This window comes from Vulpes vulpes, chromosome 9, assembly GCF_048418805.1.
Source record: "Vulpes vulpes isolate BD-2025 chromosome 9, VulVul3, whole genome shotgun sequence".
Taxonomy (NCBI): domain Eukaryota; kingdom Metazoa; phylum Chordata; class Mammalia; order Carnivora; family Canidae; genus Vulpes; species Vulpes vulpes.
Window position 1 is genome coordinate 104,134,805 of NC_132788.1, and position 15,242 is coordinate 104,150,046.

Below are 15,242 nucleotides of genomic sequence, written 5' to 3' on the forward strand. Positions count from 1 at the left end.
TAAAGATTTTATTTATTTATTTATTTATTTATTTATTTATTTACTTATTTATTTATGAGAGACACACACAGGGAGAGAGAGAGAGGCTCAGAGACACAGGCAAAGAGAGAAGCAGGCTCTATGCAGGGAGCCTGATGTGGGACTCGATCCCGGGTCTCCTGGACCATGCCATGGGCCAAAGGTGGCGTTAAACCGCTGAGCCACCCGGGCTGCCCACTGTGGGTCTTTTTGTAGGTGCCCTTTACCATTTGAGGTTGAGGAAGTTTCTTTCCGTCCCTAATTCGTTGAGTGCTCTTATCAAGAAAGGGTGTTGGATTTTGTCAAATGCTTTTTCCTGCATCAGTTGAGGTGATCGTGTAGTTTTTCCTTCATTGTATTAATGTGCCATCTTAAATTGATTTTCAAATATTGAATTATCCTTGCATTCCCAAGACACATCTACTTGTTCATGTTTTGTGATCCTTTTATTTATTTTTTTAAGATAATTTATTTATTTATGAGAGACAGAGAGAGAAAGAGGCAGAGACAGAGGCAGAGGAAGAAGCAGGCTCCATGCTGGGAACCCGATGTGGGACTTGATCCTGGAGCTCCAGGATCCTGCCCTGGGCTAAAGCCAGGCACCCAACTGCTGAGCCACCCAGGCATCCCATGTGATCCTTTTAATATACTTCTGGATTTCGCTTGCAACTCTGTGTTGAGGATTTTTTAAATTTAATTTAAATTCAATTTAGTGAACATATAATGTATTTTTAGTTTGTGGGGTATATGTTGAGGATTTTTGCTTTCCTCTTCACTAGGGATGTTGGTCTATAGTTCTCTTGCCATGTCTTTGCTTGGCTATGGTATCAAGGTACTGCTGATATCATAGAATAAAATGAGTTAGGATGTGTTCCCTCCTCTTCTATATTTTGAGAAGAGTTTGAGAAGGATTTGTGTTCATTCTTTTGATGTTTGGTAGAATTCACCAGTGATGCCATCTGGTCCTGGATTTTCTTTGTTGGGTGGTTTTTGATTGCCGATGCAATCTCTTTACCTTCAATAGCCCTCTTCAGATTTTCTATTTCTTCCTGAGTCCATTTTGGTAGTTTGCTAGTTTCATTCAGATTATCTAATTAATTGGTATGCAACTGTTCATAATAGTCTAATCTTTTTAAAAAATTTCTGTAAGGGCAGTAGTTATGCCTCACATTTTAAAAAAATATTTATTTATTTATTTATTTATTTATTTATTTATTTATTTATTTATTTATTTATAAGTGATCTCTCTGCCCAGTGTGGGACTTGAACTGATGACCCCAAGATCAAGAGATGCATGCCCTACAGACTAAGCCAGCCAGGCATCCCTCCCCCATTTTCATTTCTGAGTTTAGTTACTTGTTTTTTTTCTCTTTCCTGGGTCCCTGTTTCATGTCATCTCAGCATTCATCAGATGCTATTGTAAGCCCATTGTTAGAAAAATAAAACTAAAATATCTCCATGACAGTAGGGACTAAATCTGTCTTGTTGCTGTGTTGTAACTACCCAACCTGGCACATAGTAGATCTTGGTAAACATTTCCTGAATTATTTCTCGTTGCTGTAGAGCATGAAAGGGACTAGAAAGGACCTTCCAAAAAAAAAAAAAAGAAAGGACCTTCCTCACAGCCCCCGTAGGAAGACAAGCTACTATTCTTGAGTCTTCTCTTGCCTGGGCTAATGTCCCCACACTGCATCTTCTCATGACCTTGGCAGAGCTCAGATACAGACAGAACTGACCGCAACCCTCCCCCAGCTAACTCCGTCAGCAGCTCCCTAGCGCCCTTTTGATGAAGGTCACCCTTCTTGGCTCAGTAGGTGAGGCCCTGAATAGACCATCTCTTCCCACCCCATCTCCCGCCCCAGCCATCCTGCACTTAGCAGTTCCCTCTGGCGTCGTGCTCTGTCTGACGTCTGCCTAACACCTGCTTGCCCTGCAGGTCTCCATTCAGTAGCTCTTCTCTCTGGAGACCTGGTGGGGTGCCCTCTGCATCCCCACAGCCTGCGTGCAGACATCCCTCTAGAATGTGGACCATGCATCCTGTGATTGTCCTCCCACCATCTGTGAGCCTCACATGGGGAGTGGTACGTCGATTATCTGTTCTCTCTCCAGCTCTCTGCATATCCCATGGCACCCGCTTTAAAGCATAGCTTTTATTCCCTTTCAGATATGGTGAGGCTAACAGATCAGGGGGCGATGGCCACTAAAAAGATAGAATGCGGGGTGTGGGGGGGGTGGATAGAATGCGGAGGCGCCTGGGTGGCTCAGTCACCTGAGTGTCTGACTCTTATCTCCGGCTCAGGTCATGATCTCAAGGTCATGGGATCAAGTGCCACATTGGGCCCTGTGCTCAGTGTGAAGTCGGCTTGAGATTCTCTCTCTCTCTGCCCCACCTCCTGCTCACATGCGTATGCTCTCTCTCTCTCTCTCTCAAAATAATAATAAAAGGATCGATTGCTACTCTCAGATCTCAAGAGGAGGGGGCACACCATGCCACACAGGGCCACATGGGGACACAACAGAGTTGGTCAGGAGGCAGAAGGGGTGAGGAAAGAACGTGGGTAAGAGCCTGTACTCTGTATTCTGTGAGAGGGAGTGGGTGAGGCAGCACGTGCAGGCTCAGGCCTGGCTGGTTCGCATGACTTCAGCAGGCTCTGGGGTATAGGGGCCGTCCCTCAGTTGTCTAGTCTCTGGTTCTGGGATGATCAGGTCAGGGGACATCCATGATGTGAGTGAGTGAGGACATCCTATGAGTGAGATCCATAAAGGAGGGCGCTCAGGCGTGGGCTCTGGACCTGCTGGTTTGCATATGGGAGGCGCACTCATGAGACAATTACTATCTCTAGGAATCTGCTAGCCCTGGGAGGGGCAGTCCTTCTATCATCAAGTGGACCCTGGCTATCAAAACATCATAAAAAAGACATGCTTGGAGCACAGAGGATTTTTAGGGCAGTGAAATACTCTGTATAGTACCATAAAGATGGATGCGTGTTTGTTGAAACGTACTAACAGATCAGGAGACGATGGCCATCAATGGTACTGTAGAATGTACCGTACCAGGTGTGGACCGTGAGGTAGACTGTGGACTTTGGATGATAGTGATTTGTCAGTCAGGTTCACTGATAGTAACAAATGCACCGTCCAGTGTGGGATATTGATAACGAAAGCTGTCCATATGTGGGGCAAAGGGTATGGTGTGAAATCCCTGTATCTTCCCCTCAGCGTCACTGGATGGATTAAACTGCTCTAAAAAAATAATAATAAGTCTTAATACAAAAACAAAACTGAAAAGAATCAGTGTAAAATTATGAACTGACAGGCATCTGTGGCGAGAACTGGCCAGCCCACCAGGTTAGACACTAGCTGCCACGTGTGGCTAATGGGCTGCAAAATGTACAATCAAGATTTACTATGCCAAAAAGGGTCGGGGCATCTGATTAACTGTTCTTATTTGATCATAATGGATCATATTAACATGTGGAAATGATAATATTGTTATAGATAGGGTTATATAAAATAGAATATTAAAAACTGTTTTAAAGACATGCTTTTTTTTAAAAAAAAAAGTTATTTATTTGACAGAGAGGAAGAGCAAGGGGGAGAGGCAGAGGGAGGAGCAGACTCCCCTGCTGAGCAGGGATCCCCAACTGGGGCTCGATCCCAGGATCCCTGAGATCATGACCAAGCTGAAGGCAACTGCTTAATGGACTGAGCCACCCAGGTGCCCCAAGATATGCTTAATCCAGCCCCCGATCAGTACATGCAGAATGAAGGGGTCAGAGCTGAGCTTGGAATCCGGCCCTGCTTACTTGGGGAGATGACTTAGCCTCTCTGAGCTGTAGTTGGTTGTGTTTTCCCTGTAAAATGGGGATGAATATTAATCCTATAGGGCGGTTGTCATCTCAGGCCAGTTTCTTCTGAGGAACCCAGCCCATCCCCAGTGTTTTCCTGTCACACCAGGATTTGTAGCAGTGTTCCTAATCTCAGGGTATCTTGCTTCATATTTGCAGCTTGTCTTGTCTCTTGTACCCTGGGACCATCTGTCTCCTTCACTGCTTTTCCCTGGCTCCCAGCCCAGTGCCTGGCATACAGTAGGCACTTGCTAAGTGTTTCCTGAATGAATAAGATAACAAATGGCCCCCAACAGATGTTCAGTGAGGATCCGTGACATCACTGTCATCTTTCATGGCTGGGACATATCTGCTTACTCACTGCTATCACCCCGGGGCCTAGCAAATGGCTGGCATGGAAGAGGCACCCAGAAAATCTGCGTGGAAGAGGTGAATGGAGTTCAGCTTCACAGAGGGTCTCCTGGAGGGCACTGTGGGCCTCTCCCCTCAGAGCCCACCACCCTTTCCGTACCACCTCTGCCTCAAGCCTAGCCTGACAGGCTCGGCAATAGGCCACATTCCTAGCTGGGGCAGTCCAGCTGGCCTGTCCCCCACACGTCCAGTAGGAGCAGGAAGAGCACCAGGACAGAGGCCAAGGCTGCTCACAATCAGTGCTGGTGGCCCAAGTCCCTCTAGAGGGCCTGGCCCCCATCTGGATAGTCACTGCAGCTACCCCATGGAACACAGAGACCCCTGGTCAGCCTGAGAGGGGAAGCCCCTCAAAGCCAGCTTTCCAGGAGGCAGCAGGGTCAACCACATCAGGAACACAGCGAAAGGGGTCACACAGGGACAGTCTATAAATTAAGTCCCTGAAGGCCAGCCAGAGGCTTGCAAGACATCATGGAAAAACCCCTTTCCTCCCTCCAGTTGTCTGGTAACCACTGTGCATCTGGGCCAGAGGGAGAGGCCACTAGGCACAGCAGGAGTCCAGGCCTAGCACAACCACAAGGTGTGGGGCAGTGGGGAGGTGAGGGGGAGAGGGCCCCTGGCTGCTGCTTTCAGAGGCCACCTGAGCAGGGACCTGGAGGCACCAGAGGTTCAGGAGAGCTGTAGGCAGCACAGGGATCTAATACGCAACAGCAATTGCAGGAGGAGCCTGCAGCTGGTGGCACTTGGCCAGTGCCCCTGTGCCTTCTGATGACTCTCAGAGCTTCCCTGACCCTCTGTCTCCTCCTCTGTGAAGCGGGCCAACGCTGGACACCTGGGAGGGTTCTCCAGCAGAGAAATGGGAGTCGGCCTCCAGAGGGCCTCACTCGGTTCCCCACCACAGAGCCCATCCTCCCCCACCCGGTTCTGCCTGGACCACCTGTGTGCACTCACTGGCGGTTCCCTCCCGAGGAGGACTCCCCCAGAGCTGAGCTGGGCTCACGGAAGGAAGGCTTTCGCGGGCCCTTCCAACCTGCAGGCCCTGGCAGGTGGTCAGTCCCTCAGCTTGGCTCAGCTGCAGGCTGGAGACCACCCCCAACGGCCCTCGCGGTCGGGGCTGGGGACCGGGGGACCGGGAGGCAGGAGGCGGCTTCGGACCCCGCACCCCGGCGCGCCCCAGCTGCGCTCGCGTCACACCTGTAGGAGTCCACCCCTAGCGCCTCCAGCAGCTGGAGGAACAGAGGGGCGCCCTCCTTCCCGGTTCAGCCCCGGTCGTGAGGACCTGGCCGGCACACGCGGCAGCTGCGGTCGTCAGGACCCAGGGCCTGAGCGTCCCGTCCGCCTCCCTGACACCTGCGCCGGCCCCAAGACCGCGCCAACACCTGTCCGCCCGCGCCCGGCCAGGTCTGGGTCACGCCACGTCTGGGCGGCTGCGGGCAGGCCGGGGCAGTGGGCCGGAGCGGAGAGGCCGCCGGGCCCGCCACGCCGCGTCCCCACGCCCCCAGCCACGCGGAGCCGCGTCCCGCCCCGCCGCCCCCACCCGGAGCAAGAGGTCGAGGGACTGGGGTCGCGCGGGACGAGGGAGGGGCGGGGCCAACAAGCCCCGCCCCCTGCTTAGCCCCGCCCCGCGCTAAGGCCCCGCCCCGCGCTAAGGCCCCGCCCCCAGAGCCTCGCGATTCCGCGCAGCGGAGCGGGCAGTGGATATCCTTAGCGGTGTAGCTACGGCTGCAAGCGATAACAAGGTACAAGTTCAGAGCCGTCGGCTGTGAGGTCTCTGCGGAGCCCCCTTCCTGCTGCGACAGCGACAGCCCACTCCCACCCGCGGCGCCCCTGGCTCCGTGAGCCACGCTGACCCCGGGGAAGGAAAACCGTGCCTGCTAGATGGGTCGGGCTTTGCTTCGTGCCTCCGTGCTTACCCGGGGCGAGCATTTCTTTGTTGGGGTGGTTGTTAGCATTTTTCTCAAGAGAATATTGGAGAAAATTCACGTACCTTACACTGCACCCCTTGGAAGTCTAAGGTTGTGGCCCCCCCCCCCCCCCCCCCCCCCCCCCCCCCCCCGGCTGGCTCAGTGGGTGGGGCCTGGGACTCTGGGTCTCAGGGTTGCAGATTCAAGCTCCATGCTGGTGGGTTCCTGGCTGGCTCAGTCAGTTAAGCGTCAGACCCTCGATTTCAGCTCAGGTCATGATCTCAGAGTCTTGAAATCAGCCCCACTTGGGGCTCTGTGCTCAGTGGGGAGTCTGCTTGAGGATCCTCACTCTCCCTCTGCCCCTTCCACCACTTGCACTCTCTCTCTCTAATACATATATACATTTTTTTTAAATAAAATATTAAAAAGGCAAGAAGAAAGTGGGTGCCTGGGTGGCCCAATCTGCCTTTGGCTCAGGTCATCATCCCAGGGTCCCGGGATCCAGTCCTCCATGTGGTGGGAGTTGTGCTGGGTAAGAAGTCTGCTCCTCCCTTTCCCTCGACCCCTCCCCACTACTCGTGCTCGCTCTCTTTCTAAGTAAATAAAATCTTAAAAAAAAAAGAAAGGGTAAGGTTTGAGCATTTACTATATTCGCAGTTACAAACCCCTGTTCTCTCCCCTCCCAGCCCATGGCAAAGACTGATTTTATTTTCTGTTTCTGTGGATTTGCTGGTTCTCAAAACCAGGGCATTTCTGTAGAGCTGTAAGGCTCCCCATTGTGCAAGGCAAAGGGTCTGGGCAGCCTGGGGCCTTTGGCGCAAAGCAGATGTAGGCCCTGGTATGCAGCAGGAGAGGGAGTGAAGGGAGGTGAGAGGGTGCTCTGCGGAGAAAGCAGGGGCGCTGAGAGGACTGGACCAGGGAAGAAGTCAAGGGGAGGGGGTCCTCCGGCAGCCAGCCTTCAAGTGGCCTGGGTCTGTCTGTCTGTGTGGTTTTGCCTCTAATCACTGAGGGAGCCAACCCTTGTCTACATCCAAGCACTGGAGAGAGAAGAGAGCCAGTGTTTCCTGCCAGCTCTTTGAAGTAAGTCCCCTTGTCCCCAGGTGCCTACAACTCCCTCCATGTGTACCTTGACATCTGAGAGAGGAGCTAGAAAGAGAAAAACCGGAGAAGCCCAAAGCAAAGGAGGTGGGAGGAGGGAAGGGGGAGGGTGGACGAGGGAGGGTGGAGGAGAGCAGGAGGCCACAGGGTGGGGCCCCATCTATAAAGGTTGTGAAGCCTGTTGCCCTGCTGGGCTGGAGAGCTTGGATATCCCCAGCAGGCACAGCTCCTGAGACCCCAAGAGGCTTTGGTGAGTCCTCCCCCCATCTTGGCTTGAGACGAGCCGTGCGCCCCACCAGCATGACTTGACCCTATTCTGTGCTGCCCATCTCCTTTGCAGAGGGCCCTGGGGTTGGACTTGAGGCAGTGGGGGTATCCCCACTGCCTGCTGCTGTCCATCTGGGGTCCTCATCACCCCTACCTCTCCCATATTCCTCAAGACACCCGAGGAGGAGGATCAGTCTGCGCTATGAACTTGTGGCTCCTGGTTTGCCTGGTGGCCAGCCTCATGGGTGCCTGGTCTACTGTCCACACTCAAGGTAACGTCTTGAGCCATACCTACCCTGCCTCCCCGGAGCCCTCCTCTCCCCATCCATCCTTCCTGCCCTCCTCCATTTGTCCCTCCTTTCCTCCAGAAGCCTCCCCCATTCCGGCTCCACTACTGAATTCTGGTGGACAACCCCCCCCACACCCAGGGATGTAGAACCTCCTGGCATTTGTGCAGCTCCCTGGGGATGCAGACTCCCCCTAGTCCCTTCTTCCAGAGACCCTGTGATGCCTCTTGCACGGTCCGTGACCCAAGGCCTCCCTGCCGGGACTTAGCCCAACCAGGGACTGTGGGGAGCAGAGACAGCTCCCAGGGGTGGCATAGCTGGGTATGGCCAGGGACACACTGCAGTGATGTGACCCGACAGGAGTAAGTCCCCCTCCACCCCCATAGACTACCCTGTGGTCTGGCTGAGAGTTACTACTCAGTCTTTATGAGCCCCGGTTTCCCCATCTACAAAGTGGGGCTCTGAATTCCCGCTGCAGAGACGGGACATGAAAATCCAATGGGCTGATATTTGCAAAATTCTTGGCCTAGGGCCCAGCAACAACAATGATAACCATTACTGTTATTAACAGGGAGTCTCTTCTCTTCTCCCTCTATTGGGCATATGAGGATTTGGTGACCAAAGGCCAGTTCTGGGTGTCTATCAAGAGCCCTGCCACTGTGTCCTATGTGCCCAGGATGTAGGACAGGGTCCCAGGGGAGGCAGCTGAGCCCCAGCACTGGCTGAGCAGGGTCCCTGGCTTGGTCAAAGCCCCATAGCCCACCCCACCCCCACCTGCCCTGCCTGCCCCACCTGCCCCTCACCAGGTCTGAGAGCCCTAGCCCTGCTTCCAGCTAACCTTACCTTTGCCCAGGATAGGGCTGGGCTTTTTTCCCATTGTCCTGCTATCAGAGACCCATCCCAGGAGCCAGGCCCAGCCCGGGGCCCTTTGATCCTGGGGGCAGAGTGGCCCCCTGGCCTGCCTGGTAGTGCAGCCCAGGGTCCCTCTGACACCACTGCCCCTTGCCCTCTGGGGCCAGGGCTTAGAGATGCAGGGGAGTGCTCAAGCCCTCCTGCTCCCCCATCCTTGCCAGAACTCAGGGGTCAGCAGAGGGATGGGTCTCAGAGAGCCCTGAAGGCCTCTGCACCACCTGCCACTTCAGGTTCACTTGCTTACCCTGCCGGTGGGGGGGGGGGGGCTGCTGACACCAGCAGCTCCTCCTCCAAGCATATCCTGCTCTAGGTCCCTGCTCTTCCCCCTCCCAGCACAGATCGACCTCTGGGTCTCCCCACCAGGCTGGGAGATCCCCATGACAGCCCTGGGTCCAATTCCCCTCTGAGTCTGTCTACACATCTAGCACCCAGCAGGAACTCGAAATGCTTTCTTCGACCAATGCCTAAAGGAACAGAGACCTCCTGGTTTCTGGCCTGGTGACTGAGTGGTCACTCTGATGGGGAAGAGAGGCAGAGGCAGATGGTTCATTTTAGAAGGGCCTGGGTGGGGAGTGCTGGCCCCTCCCACCCCGCCAGGGGGTTACATCTATGCTCCTTGCCCTAGCACAGGAGTGGGAGTGGCTTTGGCCCCTCATTCATTTTGTGGTCCTGGGCCCTTCACAGCCCATGGATCCCCTCCAACTCCTGCCAGCTGCCCCCCTATCAGGGGCCAAAGGTGAGCCGAACTGGCCTCCTTATCAGCTGGGCTGTCTCTTGGCCTCCGCTGGGCCTGGGAGGGCTGTGGTATGTCTGCGGGTGCCTGCGTCTGTGGCCGTCCTCGCGGAGCGCACGTGCACGTGCACGCGAGACACAAGCCCATGGGTCGTGCTTGCAGGTGTCTCCGAGGACTGCTGCTTAGCCTACCACCACCGTGCTAGGCCCCGCCTGCTCATGCGTGCCCAGGGCTACCAGCGCCAGGAAGTGAGCGGGAGCTGCAACCTGCCTGCTGTGATGTGAGTACGACTGTGGGAGCCCGTGTGGAGGGGGTGGGGTTGGGGTGTGTGTCTCGTCCACGACTTTGCTCCCTGCTCACACCCTAACCTGGGAACCCTCTCGCCCCCTCCCCCCACAGATTCTTCTTCCCGAAAAACAAGATGCTGTGTGTGAACCCAAGAGTCAACTGGTTGCCAGATGTGTTTAAGATTCTGGATAATCGGAACAACACCCACTCAAAGCAGCACCTAGGCTCCCGGAGAAACTTCCAAGGTGGGTGACACCCACACCCAGCATCTAAGAGGCCAACCCCTCCCTGCTGTGGGCTCCTGGGCTTCTCAACCCCCAAGGAGGGGACTGCAGTCCAGCGTGCCGACAGCTGCCTCCACCCCAAAGGGGGCCAATGGCTGGTGAGTGGAGACTGAGTGCATGACCGACTTTTTTAGCCAAGACTTTTTCTTAATCGTTAGAGATGGCAAACTCAAGCAAATGGGAAACTCATCGGCTCAAGTAACCAGCCAACGGCTTCAGGCTTGGGTGGATCCAGGTGCTCAAAGGGTATGGGTAGAGCTCTCATCTATTTCTTTCTCTCTTGGACAGACTCCCATCTGGGAGGTAGGAGGTCGAACACTGGAATGTCCAGGCTAGCACACTCCAAGTCCAAGTCCAGCAGGTCCACCAGAAGCAACAAGAAGAAAACTTCCTTCCTGAACATGGCTAATCCAGGTAAGGACTCTGATCATCCCTGCTGAGGAATGAGAGCTTCCGATCAGCACAGACTGGGTGAGCACCTGGACTCCCTTCCAGGACCAAGGAGGTTGGGTCTGGGGTCAGCCCTGCAGGCCGACACTTGGGTGGCTGTTCACTACCCTAACCCAGCTTCACTGCAATCCCGGTCACCTGCCGGCCTCTCCAATCCCCCCTGCAGGACCGTGAGCCTGTGCGTCTTCAGGATTAGCCCCACATGAGATGGGCTGGACCTTTCTCTCTCTACCGCATCTGTCCTCTGGGGCTCCCGGTACCCCAGCCTCCCTGTCATTCGGGCCAGATCTCCGTGGCCTGTGCCTGAGCCTACAGCTGGCTCCCCCTGCTGTCACCCCTGGCACATCCTGCTCCTTGGGCAGCTGGAAGGACGGAGCTGACCTTACTTACCTCAAGCCTGCTCCAGGAACCAGTCAGCGCAGGGCAATGGGGTCTTGCCGTGGATCATCGGCAATACATGGCCCACCTGTAGCCCCTTGCCACCCACCCTGGGCCACGCCTGCCTGTGTCCCTCTCGGTCCTTGCAGAGCACCAGTCCGTTCAGGGTTGTTCCTCCCAGGCCGTGATTTTCTATGGTTTTTAAATAAATATTTGGTGAGATGCCACTCCTGTCTGTCGCGTCTCATTATGGGGTGTGAGGTGCTGCCCCAGTCTGTGTTGAAGCCCCCGGGACCATCCCACCCCTGGACCTGAGCTGGCAGTCCTCACAGCTAATGGCTCCTGGGGGGCATGCTGGCTGCAGGCCCAGGTGCAAGTCCAGCTGGTGACCCTGAGCAAACTGCTCACTCTTCTTGGCGCCTCTTTCCTCGCCTCTAAACCAGGGGTCCCTGCGCTTGTTCTGCTCAGATCCCTGGGCTATATATAGTGAGACTGGCTGCTGCAGAGGAGCCCTCTGCAAGCTCCTGACAGGAGTCCAGAAAAGCTCCTGTTAAGTCAAGTGGACCAGAACTGGGCTGAGAATAGAGCCCCGGCACCAGACTCTAGTGACCAGTCTGCAGGGGGAGACAGGGCCACACTTCAGGGGCCAGGTCACTGTCCTGTCCTCAGGCAGCCTGTCTCCACCATGAGAGAACATTCCAGATGAAAACCAAATGCTCCATCTCTAAAGGATAAGAGGCGGTCTGGGGTCACTGGGTCACACCTGCGCCCCACTGGGCTCTGTAGACGACTCGGGCTGATTCTACAAACTCTCTAAGCCTTGCTTCCACCCCCTGTGAATGGGTGACATCACTGCTTTTCTCATACAAGTTATTGGGGACTAAGTACGCTAGGATCAGGGTGCACCTGGCTGGGTCTGTAGAGCATGTGACCCTTGACGTCCGGGTCGTAAGTTCCAGCCCCACGCTGGGTATAGAGATTATTTTAAAAATGAACTAATTATTATTATTTTTTAAGTACTACCGTCTGTGCCACGCACAGCATGCGCATGCGTGGACCACACATCAACGGTTTCCTGGCATTGAGCTGGGCCACCGGGTCAGGTAGATGCAGCCCAGCTGGGAACCAGGCAGGATGGCCCGGCCGGGGGACAGCAGCGAGGCTGGCGCAGCTGCCCTATTTTGAACCCCGGCTCTACTACCTGCAAGCTGTAGTCCCCTTGGCCAGCTTGCTTAACCTCTGCGAGCTGGTTCTCCAGTCTGTAAAGTGGGGATGAGCATACCAGCCCCTATTCCCCACAGTTGTGATGACAACTAAACCAGTTCGGCAGGAATGGTGACCTGGCACGTCGTGTGTGGTCAGGCAGCAAGAGCTGAGAGCCGTTGTCGTTGTCGTCAGTACTAGCAGACCCACGAGGGCTTGCGGTGGTGGCCACCCGCAGCCTGGCTCTGTGCCACTCATGGGTGGCAAGTCCGCAGAACCTGCCTGCACCCTGGGACCGTGTCCCCCACCTCCTCAGGTGGAAGGTGACCTTCACCCGTGTCTTACCTGCCCGCTTTCTCCTCAGAGCCCCGGGCTGAAGTCCAGCTTTCCAAAGCTCCTACCCCTGAGGCCTCCTGCTCCCTGACCCAGGGGCCCAACCTGGCCCTGCTGACGGCAGCGTCTCCTGACTTCCAGAACACGCCAAAGAGGCCGACGTAACCCAAAATAACTTTATTGTCGTCTCTGCTTCTGATATAAAAGCAACCCGGCATCCTAGCCCACCTGACCAGGGGCCTGGGGAATGACTGTGTGTCACCAACCCCAGCCGGGGCCCCACGGGCTCTTTGGCTCCGAGGGTCCAGCCCCAGGCCCACCCAGCCGCCCGTTCCCGGGGCCCACTGGCCCCTGCGGAAGAGCCACGGCGCAGTGCAGAAGTGAACGCCTGAGATTGACAAGATTTAGGGAATCTCAGGCCCCTCCTTGCCCCTGGTTGGCGGGGGAAGGTGCATGCTGCAGCTTCCGGCGGTCTCCAGGGAAGACTGAAAGTAGGGGTCCCCCTGGGCAGCGGCTGGGTTCGCCTGAGGTTGCAGAATTGTATGTTACTCTTCCTGAGTTTTGGGGTTTCACCTGGTCAGCGATCCCATTGCCGGTGGGATCAGTCCCTCCACTCCAGAATCTGGCACTCTGGAGGGGAGGAGGAGTAGGGGCCCTGGGGCACACCTCCACACCAGATGTGCAGCGAGCGGAGTGACCTCAGTTTCCCCAAAATCCCGCCGGAAGAGGCAAGGATGGGGCAGTGCCTGAGCAGGGAGTCCAGAGAGGGGGCTGCGGGAGGGGCCTGGGTCCGGCGGCAGGTGCGGGCTCCTTTCAGCTACAGCAGCTGCAGCTGTACCTTTAGCCGCAAGGCCCCGCCGCTGGGCACCCGCTGCCCCTCCGGCCAGGTGCCCCAGGGCCCTGCCACGCTCACCACCTCCAGCCGGTAGGTTCCAGGCCCGGGCCTGCGACGCCCCAGCTGCAGGGAGCTGAGGCCCTGGAGGTGATGCATGCGGAAGAAACCTGGCCCGTTGCCATGGGCGATGACATAGTGGACCCGTCCCCCCAGGCTCTCCAGTGCTGGCCGCAGCTCCAGGATGTGCCCAGCGGGGCTCAGGCGGGAGAGGTTCAGGCCCAAGGTCAGCGGGGCCTCGGAGTCAAGGCTGGCCAGGCTCACCTGTGGGCAAAGACCAGGCAGGTGATGGTCACGCGGGGAGGATGGGAATGCAGTGGGTAGGGGCCACGGGGTCACAGCCAAGGGGAGATTTCAGCCAGTCTCTCAAGTGGAGGACAATCTGGAACCCTCTCTGCCCTGACTTCTGTCTAGGCCTCCATCTGCAGGCCGAGCCTTAGCTTGGGCCACAGACAGAGGCATGAGGATGGTGGAGGCTGGTCCCCCAGTGGAAAGCAAAGATGGGCAGGTAGACGCTCAGGCCTACACAGTGAGAGAGACCAGAGGAGCTGCTCGATAGCTTTCCGGTTCCCGGGGTGGGGGAGGGGGTGGGTTACTACGCTTCCTGCATCTGGGCTCTTTGAGAGCACCCTGTGTGTAGATGACAAACCCCTCTTTATGCGAGCGGCTCTGAGTGCGCTCCTGGTCCTGGCAGCCAGACAGGGCCCTGAATAAGCCAGTAGCCTCAATGGCAGGCCGGCCCCGGGCTGGGTGACAGGCTGGGTGACAGGCTGGGTGACGTAGCCAGTCCTACAGGAGGTGATCTGTTTTCTCCTTGGCTCTGGGCAGGGCTGGGTTTGTTCCCTGCCTCATTTACATGGTGAGGAGTGCTTGGTGGTTGGGCTCCTGTGAAAGCTCTTCCTCTTACCCTGCCCCTGGGTTCAGGGGCCTAGGCCCTGGCCCCAGGGAGTGTTGCTCAGACGTGTGCTCTTGCTGACACCTGCTGGCAGTTCGTGGGTATTGCAGGCAAAGCCCCAGGGCCAGCCCACCTCAGCCCATATTCACTGGGGGGGCGCCCATCCCAGGAGCCCCCACAACCACTGCATTCACTCACTACAGACACAGCTTACAGAAAACAGTGGTAACGATGGGGTTACAGATACGGCCACTCTTTTCCAGGAAAAGGGAAAAAAAGCAAAAGTAATAAGGAAAAGAAGGCAAAGTAATAGACTCATATTTCGTTAATAATGAGAGTTCCTCAGACCCACCATTCCTGTCTCACTCCTGCCTTCATTCTGCCCCACCTGGTGGTCACCATGGGTGCTGCGTCGTGGCCGGTCACGAGCAGGGAGGCCATTGATCTTGCATTCATAGCAGGCTTCGGATGAGAGCAGCTCTTCCTCATCCAGGGTCTCCTGGGGTCTGGGGCTGAAGCCCAAGCCAGAGACACAGTGCCTGGGCCAGGACAAGGGGGTGGTGGGTCTTCAGGGGCAGGCTGGTGGGGTCTCCCCAGCCACCCTCTCCGACCCCCACTCTCCATTCAGAGCCACACTGCTTGTGGGGACGGGTGCTGGCGTGTAAATGAGCAGGTGTGCCTTTGCATGCACCGACACAAGAGATGTGTGTATATGTGCATGAACCCCTTAGCTTACTGGGCACAGATGTGAACCTGCAGGCACCCCAGGATGCGGATGCATGCCCACTGAGAGTGCCTAAGGGTGCCCAGGTGTGTTGGCATAGGTGTGAGTCGTGCATGTGCTCAAGGGTATTGCAGAGAAGTGTGCATCTACCACTGGGCACCTGCAAGTATACAGGAATACCATGAAGGCCATGACACCAAATTCGGGTGTGAGCCTGAGTGTGCACCGATACAAGTGCCGTGAGGCTCTGTGCTCAGGTCTCTGGGCACATGTGTGTAAATGCATGAGTACATGGGTTCATGTGTGTGTGTGCGTGCTCT

The 15,242-nt window shown here is 55.9% G+C and overlaps 2 protein-coding genes across 9 annotated transcripts in view; one reads left to right on the plus strand and one right to left on the minus strand.

Moving 5' to 3' along the window:
• The first annotated feature begins 1,964 nt into the window (after nucleotides 1-1,964).
• Nucleotides 1,965-11,102, plus strand: CCL25 (C-C motif chemokine ligand 25). Of its 3 annotated transcripts, XM_072721570.1 has the most exons (7): nucleotides 1,965-2,099; nucleotides 7,214-7,258; nucleotides 7,717-7,815; nucleotides 9,638-9,755; nucleotides 9,875-10,008; nucleotides 10,336-10,461; nucleotides 10,664-11,102. In XM_072721570.1, exons 3-7 carry the CDS (start codon nucleotides 7,746-7,748, stop codon nucleotides 10,669-10,671), a joined length of 456 nt encoding a protein of 151 aa, XP_072577671.1. In that variant the 5' UTR covers nucleotides 1,965-2,099; nucleotides 7,214-7,258; nucleotides 7,717-7,745; the 3' UTR covers nucleotides 10,672-11,102. The 3 variants fall into 3 exon arrangements, with proteins under 3 accessions (XP_072577671.1, XP_025841442.1, XP_025841443.1); XM_025985658.2 differs by lacking the exon at nucleotides 1,965-2,099 and having other exon boundaries at nucleotides 7,168-7,258; XM_025985657.2 differs by lacking the exon at nucleotides 1,965-2,099 and having other exon boundaries at nucleotides 5,936-7,815.
• Nucleotides 11,103-12,573: 1,471 nt separating this feature from the next.
• Nucleotides 12,574-15,242, minus strand: part of FBN3 (fibrillin 3) — a 54,460-nt gene continuing 51,791 nt past the window's right edge. For 4 of the 6 annotated variants that reach the window (XM_072721575.1, XM_072721571.1, XM_072721572.1 and 1 more), the window contains 2 exons: nucleotides 14,551-14,737; nucleotides 12,574-13,567 (listed from right to left, as the gene is read on the minus strand). In XM_072721575.1, the coding sequence (XP_072577676.1) occupies nucleotides 13,229-13,567; nucleotides 14,551-14,737 (526 nt within the window). In that variant the 3' untranslated portion in view covers nucleotides 12,574-13,228. The remainder of the gene's footprint in view (nucleotides 13,568-14,550; nucleotides 14,738-15,242) is intronic. The other 2 variants (XM_025985663.2, XM_072721574.1) reach the window with 1 other exon arrangement.

Excerpts from the sequence above, each read along its gene's own strand:
- CCL25 (XM_072721570.1), top strand. The coding sequence starts at position 7,746 with ATGAACTTGTGGCTCCTGGTTTGCCTGGTGGCCAGCCTCATGGGTGCC. Across the intron at positions 7,816-9,637 it reads GTCTACTGTCCACACTCAAG|GTGTCTCCGAGGACTGCTGC; the intron begins GTAACGTCTTGA and ends TCGTGCTTGCAG. Across the intron at positions 9,756-9,874 it reads TGCAACCTGCCTGCTGTGAT|ATTCTTCTTCCCGAAAAACA; the intron begins GTGAGTACGACT and ends CTCCCCCCACAG.